The sequence below is a fragment of the Prunus mume genome, linkage group LG8 (genome assembly GCF_029339155.1).
Source record: "Prunus mume cultivar Tortuosa linkage group LG8, ASM2933915v1, whole genome shotgun sequence".
Lineage (NCBI taxonomy): Eukaryota > Viridiplantae > Streptophyta > Magnoliopsida > Rosales > Rosaceae > Prunus > Prunus mume.
The window spans coordinates 2,559,154-2,569,410 of NC_142705.1; the positions used below are offsets into that span (position 1 = coordinate 2,559,154).

The window sequence follows — 10,257 nt, forward strand, 5'->3', positions numbered from 1 at the left end:
CACACCCTCTCTTTGACTATATGTTGTGGTGGTCCTGACAAAGAAAACTACATGTTCTATGTATTCCTCTCCATTATTCTCCAGTAGTGGACCAATTCAAATGGAAATAAAAGTCTTTGTTAAACCAACTAGTACGCTGCCCACTAGGGTTTTAGTTTTAGTGCTAGAATTTTGCCATTAACCCAAGACTATTTACAGTACAAAACAAAGAGGCCAAGACTTATAATAATGGGTCAACTGCTAATATATTCGGTGCAAATGTATATTAGTATGTACACATTTTGATCTCTCTCGTTTAACTAGGTCAAAGTCACCATTGACTCCCTCCCTATATATACAAGGCCCCTCGTCACCTTTATTAAGTATGAGAATGAATTTTCCTGCTATGGGTAAAATTTCAGATGAAATATTGGGAATTTTTGTCCCAATCTTCATATATTGGATTTATGCAGGCATACTTGCAGTTTTAGAAACTGCATTTCCCAAGTACAAAATGCAAACCACTGAACAACAAGATGAGAAAAATTTGGTGTCCAGATCGACTGTAATCAAAGGCGTCTTTGTACAGCAATCCTTGCAGGCCATCATTGCGGCTCTGTTGTTCTTGCTAACTGGAGGCGCAAATCCTCATCATGTCCATGCGGCTGCTCATGCGGCAGCTGCAGCAGGAGGAGGGACTGGAGCCACTGCATCTGCATGCAGGTGTATTATTCAGTTCGCCACTGCCATGTTGGTAATGGACACGTGGCAATACTTCATGCACAGATACATGCATGAGAACAAGTTTTTATACAAGTATATCCACTCACATCATCACACACTATTGGCTCCTTATGCGTTTGGAGCTTTGTACAATCACCCTTTGGAGGGACTTATGGTTGATACGATGAGCGGGGTCATAAGTTTTCTGGTATCTGGAATGTCTCCACGAACCTCCATCTTCTTCTTCTCCTTTGCAACGATTAAAGCCGTGGACGATCATTCTGGGTTATGGATCCCTTGGAACCCATTCCATGTCTTTTTTAGAAACAATAGTGGTTACCATGCTATTCACCATCAGCTTCATGGAACCAAGTATAACTTCTCTCAGCCCTTCTTTGTGTTTTGGGATATAATATTTGGCACCTACTATATGCCACAAGTTGATCATAAAAACGAGGACAAGCAAAAATAACAAGCTCGATCGGTTAATTGATCAACGCCAGGCGAAGAAGCAGCCAGCTATAGCCTATATATATATATATATATATATATATATATATATATAGTTAAATTATGCAATAAATGTATTTGTTATGTGTTATATTTTATTTTCTTGGGTTTCTTCTATGAGATTTTCTATTTAAACCCCGCAGTTCTCTTTGTTCATCCTAACTTCTAATTCAAATTTTCACAATTTCTAAGAAAAACTCACTATCTTCCCAAACTACCCTTAAATACACACCCAGCATAAAAAATAAAAAATAAAAAATAAAAGAGTTTTTCTATTTAAACCCCACAATTTTCTTTGTTCACTCAAATACTTAAATCATTAAACTCTTAAGTTTTATTATTGTACAAAAAGACAAAAAAATCATATGTTGTCATGAGACAATGGTGAAGAGGCAGAAGTGGTGAAGCATGATCATGAAAATGAAGGTGAACAAGAGTTGGAAATATAGAAGGATGATTATGATCTCCGAATTACTCTGGCGATGGTTTATTTTTGGGGTGTGGGTGGTCTCTATTTATAGAGGGAGATGCTGGTTTTAATTAATTAAATTACAATATTAATAATACAAATTTATAAATAAACCCAATCCTAGACATGTATTTATAAAAAAACCCAAGCATTATTTAAACATAGAAACACACCCAAAATCAACCCAAAAGTCAACTTTTTGGGTGTGTTTATAAATGGGTTTTGAGTGTGTGTAATGATGGGTTTTGGGTGTGTTTATATGTTTAAATAGTGCTTGGGTTTTTTTTATAATTTCAACCCCCATTTTGGGTGTTTTAGTGAAACTCCCTATTAATAATATGTATTTAACCTGTTCATTGATAATTAATTTAATAGGCATGCATGTTCCCCTCTCAGTTTTATTTTGATGCTCAAAGAGCTAGAGTCAATCAAAGGTAGGCATGCTTTTTGTATGATTGATTACTTGTACAGTAAGACAAATCAAACTCTAAGGACTACTTTTATACTTTTATTGTTATTTTTAAGAGTAATCTGGCAACAGGATATAGAGGAGTTTGTGTTTTTCTAAAACCTAACATGAAGAGTGGTGGAATGTGTGTATAGATGTACTAGGGTTAAATCTTAAGTTGGATGATCTTTTTTGTCTTTTTACACAATAATAAAACTTAATAGCTTAATGATTTAAATATTGGGTTGAACAAAGAGAAGTGTGAGGTTTAAATAGAAGCGGACCCTTCTAACTTTCTAACTCTAATTAATTGTTATTCTTTACTTATATGGTTTTTCCTATATTGATCTTTCCCCGTGATTATGCATTTCATTATTACTCCTTAGGTGGAAGGTGAAAAAGGCCCCCTTCCGGGGGTGCCCGAGCCATCAGTGAGATACCACTATGGAAGAGACTATAGATAGAATCTATCCAATTTTTACAGTGCAATGGTTGGCTGTTCACGAACTAGCTATACCTATCGTTTCCTTTCTAACTTCAATCTTGCTACTCTTTCATTTATTGAGTTCTCTTAGAGTTTTTGTTATTGAATCGGCCATTTGTCAATTAAATCTACCAATACTAGCTATTCAGTTCTCTTTTGAGCAATGCATTATGATTTGTTTCACTAAGTCTTTCTCAGACTAATAATGTTGATCTTCCTTGAGGGAATCTTATTATTAACTAATTATTAGGAACAACAATACAAACAGATTATGACCAAAGAAAATAATATATGTAGAAAAATAAAAGGAGAAGAGCAGGGAGGGTTAGCTTAATTTAAATTAGTCCGCTTGTCCTCTTGCGTAAACGGAGCAATATCCCTCTTTCTAGGGGCAGATCCACAAAAGAGCAAGGGTGGTCAATTGACCCCTGCAGCCTATGAAATCCTCCATTAGAGCGGCCAAAGTTGACCCTCGCAAAGTGTTTGACGAAATGCCCCAAAGAAGAAGCACAACGTGCACAGTGCAGATGGAGGAGAAGAAGCACAGAGCACAGTGCGCGCCTTCTTTTTTTTGTTCTCATTAAACCACAGCCAAAACGTGCACGCCTTCATATTTGTTTTGTTCGTTGGGCGTCAAAACGACGTCGTTCTACTAAAGGCTTGTTTTTTGTTTTTTTTTCCGACATTGTACAGATTGCCTTATTTCCATTAAGTAAATGTCTTTGTCATTTTACTTTCATTTATTTTTATATTATTCAATTTACTTAAGTTTACAATGTAAATAAGGAAGTACCCCCCATTTGGATTCAAATAAAAATATTAGAAAATCAAATTCTTACCAAATCAAAATATGAAAAATTAGTTTTAGTTCAACATGCGATTTGAAATAAAAATGAAGGCTTATTAAGTCAATATATACTTCATATAAAAATCTCATAAAATTAGGTTTTCTTTTTTGATATGTAGGAAATGAAAGCCGCCAAAAATTATCTTCAGAAAATGATAATTCTAAAAAAACATTTTTCATACTTAGCTAAAATTATCTTTGTCCTTCAATACTGACAAAATTGCAGTGGACGAGACAAATTATTTTAGTGCTCACTGTGTTGCTTTGGCAGCAAATGTAGGATTGCATCTACTAGCGAGGAACCAAGAGTGTGTCTCGTTGACTGCTTTAGTCACAACCTTGAAGGCAGAGATCGCTGACTTGCAGGGGAAACCCAAGCAATCGAACCGACATATACAAGCATTAGAGAGGAGAAATCGAGACTATGCAGAGCTGGTGAAGGTCTTACAAACTCGTGTATCAAGAAGAGAAGGATGAGGATTTGAGATGAAGAAGTTGTTGTTGTTGGTTTTTTTTTTTTTTTGATGTGGTTTACTAGAGATATTTCTGGTTTATTGCAATGTGTATCTATTTTTTGAAGTTGATGCAGTTCTAATGAACATGAGTGTTTTGTATAGTTTTATCTATTAACTATGAATAAGAATATTATCGTTTCATTTCGATGAGTTTATTTTGTGTAGATTTTTTTTTAACCTTTTATACGTTGACCACTGGAATGAAAATTCCTAGATCTGCCACTGCCTCTTTCCTTCAATGACGCGGTGGTTGGTTGTAGGAAATTTTCCAGACATAGGTAATGGAATGGTTGGCCATCTCATTATCATCTTGTTGTGTGATTCTGTTTCTGTGAGTGTGGGGTTGACTGATAACAGTTTCTTCTTGCCACATCATTTTATACTATTTTATTATCTATCACGCTTAGAATGTGAATGGGAGAGAATAGATTCCGGGAATCTTTTTAGATTGTAAGTTAGTGGGTTGGGGTGGGCTGTTTTGAATTTGTAGGATGCCTTGTATTAGGGGTGGTTGCGGTTCGGTAACCGCGAATTTTTACTCAAACCGCAAACCGACCGACTATTTGCGGTTTGGTGATTTTTGAAATTGCAAACCGACCGCGTTTTGCGGTTTACCGCATTGCGGTAAACAGCAAAATGCGGTTGGTTACCGCGAATTATCGGTTTAAAACCACAAGTTCTCAAGCATTCACAAAAATATAAATTCACAACCTCAATTTCTCAAGCATATATAAATTCACAATCTCCTCAACTTCTCAAGCATTCACAACCTAAGAAAATTAAAGTTACAATTCCAAGCATTCCAGTTAAAGTTAAACTTCTCAAGCATTCCAATTCCAAATACTTTAAAGTTACAAATCAAAAGGAAAATGCAAAGCAAAATGAATTAAAGTTACAACCAAAAAGAAAAATTCAATTCAAAGTTAATTAAAGTTACAAACTAAAAGGAAAATGAATGTACCAATGTTACAAACTCAAGTGTTGGTGGTGAGTGGATTTGAAGAACCTCGTTGTGTTGTTTGAGCACCAAAGTTATCTACAAATAAAACAACATAGTTTAGTACATTTTATTATAAGAAGAAGCATAAATAACATTAGAATAAATAAACTAATTACTTACAAGTTGTCATATGTTCCATTTCCTTGTAGAATTCAACATCATCATCCGTACGGCTACACTTTGCAGTTTGCGGTAACCGCAAGTTTTGAAAATTAAATACAACCGCAACCGCAAATGCGGTTCGGTTCTTAATACCGCAAATGCGGTTCGGTTTACCGCGATTGCGGTTTCATTGCGGTAAATTATCGGTTGGTTTTTGCGATTTTTCGGTTTAAAATGCCACCCCTACCTTGTATAATAAACGGAAAAAGCTTAGCCGTTGGTACATAATCTAAGTTAACAATCTATCTGTTCATAATGGAAACCAAATTAACACCTCTATAAATTCATAAATAGCACACCATTAACAAAACAAGAAACCATTTATCTATATATATAAAGCAAAAGGCAAAGAATGGTGAAACATTCAAAATACTATAAAATGTCATTGGTTAATGCAAACATTAAAAATTAAAATTATTAATCAAATGAGGATAATATGGTAAATTCACACTTTTTCATATTAAAATTTTTTATAAACAAAATCAGATAATGAATCATATTTTTATGGAACACAACTACTCATTGTCTTTTTTAATTCTAAAAAAAAATTTAATTTTTTTTAATTTAAAAGCCTTCTTGCAGCGCAAGCGCATGCAGGGAGGCTAGTACTAAAATACAGAAGGAAAGAAATGCCAATAATACACAAATAAAGGGTATTTGCAGCAATGACCCCTCAACTATACCTGTAGTTACAGTTTGGTCACTCAATTCAATTATTAGTTGCAGAGATCACTCAAGTATGTATTTTGTTGCACCATTAGTCCATCCGTCAAGTCTGTGACTTTTTCTGTTAAAAATGAGAGTAAATTCGAAAATTCATCCACAACCCTCCCTTTTTCGTCAAGTCTGTAACTCTTGAACACACTTGTCAATTTTAGTTTTCTGAAGGGGAGGAATCTGTGCATTGGGTGGCTTGCAACCCTCAAGTAAAGAATCCAATGATCATGAGCCCTGTGAGGAGGAAGTCCAGTTGGAGGCTGAAAAACAGCTTCAAAACTATGTAAAAGCTCTTGCAAGGACTGTTGCTGGGTTAAAGAACAAGTAGACTCAGTATCGTGGACTGGAGCAGACTGAAGAAGACATAAAACCACACCAAAATTGCTCTGATGTAGTAGTTTTTCCATCTACAAATTCGTGATAGACTGTGGTGTTGAAGGTTTAGAATTGGAAAGGCGATAATGCTTAGCGCCAACTTGAATTCCATCTTAAGGTTCTTGAAATTCTATCAAGGTCGTCAGAGTTGGATCGGTAGACGATCTCATCGAGGGGGTAGGACTTGGAGTCGGCGGCGGCAGTAGAGGAATGGTCGGTGTTGAAGGGGACGTAGTGGGCAGAGAAATGGTGGGTGTGGGTTGTGTTGTGGTAGTGAGCTTCGTCGCGACTGTTGCGGCAATGGAGGATTGTGGAGGAAGAGGAGGGTTGTGGATGAATTTCCAAATTTACCCTCATTTTTGACAGAAAATTTAATAGAGTTTGACAGAGGGACTAATAGTGCAACAAAACACCTACTTGAGTGACCTCTGCAACTAATAATTGAATTAAGTGACCAAACTGTAACTACATGTATAGTTAAGAGACCATTGCTACGAATAACCCCACAAATAAATTGCCAAGAAAAGAAAAAAAAAGGGTCACCATATATATAGGAAAGGACTTTGGTTTGGAACAATTGCTTCCTTAAGAAAGGTCTTAGATTCAAGTCCTAGCATCCGTGTAATGTGTATAAATTTAGTATGTTATCGCTTCTCTCAATAGGAAAAAAATCACCATATATAAATATTATTTTGTCAAATATATAAATAAACATCAAAAGGTATATTAACCCGAAAAAAAATATATTGGTATATCAACATATGTATTTGTTAAAAGAAATGTAAAAGGTATAAGAGCTAGTTGATATGCAGTGCAGGTAAGCGTCTGCGTATACTTTCAGTTTTCTTTTCCCCTGTACACGTTTCCAATAGAGTGCCTTCATCGCACAGCAATGAAGGGGATAAAAGTATATGGTGTCTACTAGAACTAACAAATATTGAAGTCAACATCCTCAATGAATCCAACAGAAATTGAAGGTCTCTCAAATGCATCAGTAACATCAGGCAACAATAAATAACTTTACAATCTCCAAAGGCACACTGCACCAACAAAATGTAAACCAAAGTCAATTGGTAAGAAAGAATGCCGGCTAACATATAAAGATAAATCTAGTTGAGCTCAACAAGCAGCTTCTTCCGAACCAGATCTCCTTTCAATGTATTTCAATGTCTTGAGGGAATGTTCTTCCTCTCAAAAAGCTTGTCTTCAACCACTGTGCATTGGCCCTGCATCTACAGACTCCAGTCTCTCACCAAGTTCTAGTGATACCCATGTAAGACCAAACGTCTAACTTATCTCACAGAAACATGTATGATTAATCCGTCTCAGAAGATTATATGCAAACCTACCATGACACAGTAGTTTAGTTCTGGTTCTTGTGGCAAAGCTAAAGGTACGAAATACATGCTAACCCAATTTGGTGCAGTGTGCATCTGTACCAAGCTGTGTGCAATGATTGTAACCCACACCACGTAGGAACTTTCGTATCTCTTTTGCGCTGCTATTACTGGCTTGCAAGAGCCGTTCATCTTCCTCATAAATGATATAGGGTGCTTCGCTTGCCTTCCTTGATAGTAACCTGGACGCTCCTTTCAGCACATGATATTCCCAGCCTTGAACATCAATCTTGAGCAGAAGAACAGGCTCTGAATCTGGGATTACATCATCAAGAGGGATGGTTCTTACTTGAACTGCCACCTCTTCCTTATTCTTGAAGGCCAACTTTGCACCAGCGGCTGAAATAGCACTATTGTCCATCCGACCGACCAACTGGTCACATAAGCAAGATTCACATTAGAAACGCAGCAGACAGGAGATTATCACAGCATTACAAATTAACATTTTGTAGAGCTTATTAATAGTTATCTGTTGTTATAAAAATGATGAACGAATCAGACAAGAAAGGGAAAAAACATGATCCATTGCTTCCCTATATAAATCAAACAACACGCCATAAATAGAATTGGTTGTGCTAATTGGAATGCCGTTTAATATTTCAGCCTCTCTCAAGTATTTAATCGTAAGCATCATGTATTGCATGTTTCATATTCTCAGTGAAACAAGGGCTAAAAAAGGGCAGCAGACCTAAAGGCAATGCATGATTTTCAATCAATCAAAAGCACAACCTAGGTTCCCATGGATTCAGTATGACCACCAATTCAACCCATCATGTAACTATAGCGCATAATTAAATTTTCATATCCATATGCCTAGGAGAAACAAAGTTGGAATCACCCTAATTACTTTCCTATGTATTCTCAAATTGCAAATGTCATATTATTTACTCATCTTCAACAATTCGAAATTCATTTAAGGTTTCAACTTCCACAATGTTGGAAGAAAAGAAACAAAAAAGGATATTCATTTCATAAACCCAGTCATAGGTACCGGCTTATGTAATCACAAAAATAGTGAAACAACCAACAACAGCATAACAGCTTCAAAATAAAGCTCAAAATGAAAAAGAAAGAAAACAGAAGCAGAAAGGCAAAACAAGAAAGACTAAAATTGAACCCAAAGAAAAGAAAAAAGACGGTACCTTGTGGAAGGTGATATTGCCAGGGCGATCGGAGGCTGCGGCCTCGAACACAGTGACCAAATCTCCAACACGATTCAAGTAAATGCCATCACAAATCCTCTGCAAATTTTCGAAAACGGGCTCGAAAGCTAGCACCTGAAAGCCCATAACCGCGGCAGCGAAGCTGGCCATGCCCACATTGGCACCCACGTCCACCACAAGCCCATTGTCCCTCCCTTCACCTTTGAATTTCTCCAAAACCCCCTGAATCGTCGCCGATATATCGGGTCTCCGGAAAGGCTTGCCCTTGAGAAATCTGACGATGTCCTTGTGCGGCTTCTCGGGCAACCTACCCAAATCGGCGAGCGAGTAGATGAAAGGGTAGCTAAGGCCTTCGACTACGTTAGCGATTACAGGGTGGGACTGCGGGCACTCTTCGCAATTGAAAGGTGGGATTGGGTAAATCCGGAGATCGGTTCTGATGGTGGGGTGAAGGCCTGGAGGGGAGGGGTTTGACGAAGGGCGAGAGGCGAGGAAGAAGAAGATGAAGATGAGGACGAGAGTGGCAGCGAAGAGAAGCAATAGGGGTCTCATGGGTTTCTCTTTCTTCCAGGCATTAGCCATTGAAAATTGGAAAATTGGAAAACTAGTGGGAAGAGTTTGGGTTTGTTTTCCGGGAGAATAGGTGACTTTCTCGGAAAATGAGTGATTTTCCGGGAAAGTTAAGATTGGATCTGATACAGATACTTGCAGTTGCTTGTTGCTCTGGAAGATTTTCTGGGAGAGTGTTCAAATTTCAGCTCTCAGTAGTCCACAGAGAGTGAAGATTGAGAGACTTCTATCGTACGAGGGTGCTCTTTCAGGGCTCTCTTCCTGAGCCGTTTGATCAGATGTGCGGCTAAGATTTTAACTCACAGACCCACCGGTGATAAAAAAAACAATCGGGCACCAGTAAAAACAGAGCAAAGATAGAACAAAAGTTGGATTAACAAAACAAAGATGGCGGCCGATTTGGGATGAATGAGTAAGAACTGAAGATTTGTAATCTGGATGGGATTGAAGGAAAGGAAATTCTTACTTTTGTATCAATTTTGATAACTGTCTCTAAAACAGTTTGTGGCAGCTGAACCAAAATGTTCTAAACTCTGCCATGTTGTTTCTCCCAAAATCCTATTTTGGGCTATAAAATAGTTTTGGGCAACTCAGACGAAGGTGTTCTAAACTTGTGTGATGCTCAGTCAATGTTTGCTCACTTCTGTGGATCATTGTCCAAAAACACTCAAATATATTCTGAATTGGATTGATTTATTAAGCCAGCCCAGAATAAAAAGGCCGAGACAGACAAACAAGGGCTAGCCTACACATAGCTTCAAAAGGGCCCAACAAAAAACAGCCCAAGGTTGAGACCTAACAAAATGATCACCACGAAATGGGATTTAAGATTTCTTCTTTCAAACGACTTTAGTTAAATTAAAAGTTTAAGTTGCTCTCCCATCATCAATCATAGCTC

General features: G+C 37.3%; 1 protein-coding gene and 1 pseudogene across 1 annotated transcript; one reads left to right on the top strand and one right to left on the bottom strand.

The window, feature by feature from the left end:
• The first annotated feature begins 337 nt into the window (after positions 1-337).
• On the top strand, positions 338-2,009 carry LOC103341153 (sphinganine C4-monooxygenase 1 pseudogene; annotated as a pseudogene).
• A 5,157-nt stretch (positions 2,010-7,166) lies between these two features.
• On the bottom strand, positions 7,167-10,015 carry LOC103341066 (FkbM family methyltransferase). The gene is made up of 2 exons (XM_008244546.3): positions 8,769-10,015; positions 7,167-7,999 (listed from the first exon to the last, which is right to left on the bottom strand). Exons 1-2 carry the CDS (start codon positions 9,369-9,371, stop codon positions 7,637-7,639), a joined length of 966 nt encoding a protein of 321 aa, XP_008242768.1. The 5' UTR covers positions 9,372-10,015; the 3' UTR covers positions 7,167-7,636.
• Between the last annotated feature and the right edge of the window lie 242 nt (positions 10,016-10,257).

Bases quoted from the DNA above. Each gene is read 5' to 3' on its own strand.
- LOC103341066 (XM_008244546.3), bottom strand. From the start codon at position 9,371: ATGGCTAATGCCTGGAAGAAAGAGAAACCCATGAGACCCCTATTGCTT. The intron at 8,000-8,768 runs GTACCGTCTTTT...TTATGTGACCAG, and splicing joins GCAATATCACCTTCCACAAG to TTGGTCGGTCGGATGGACAA.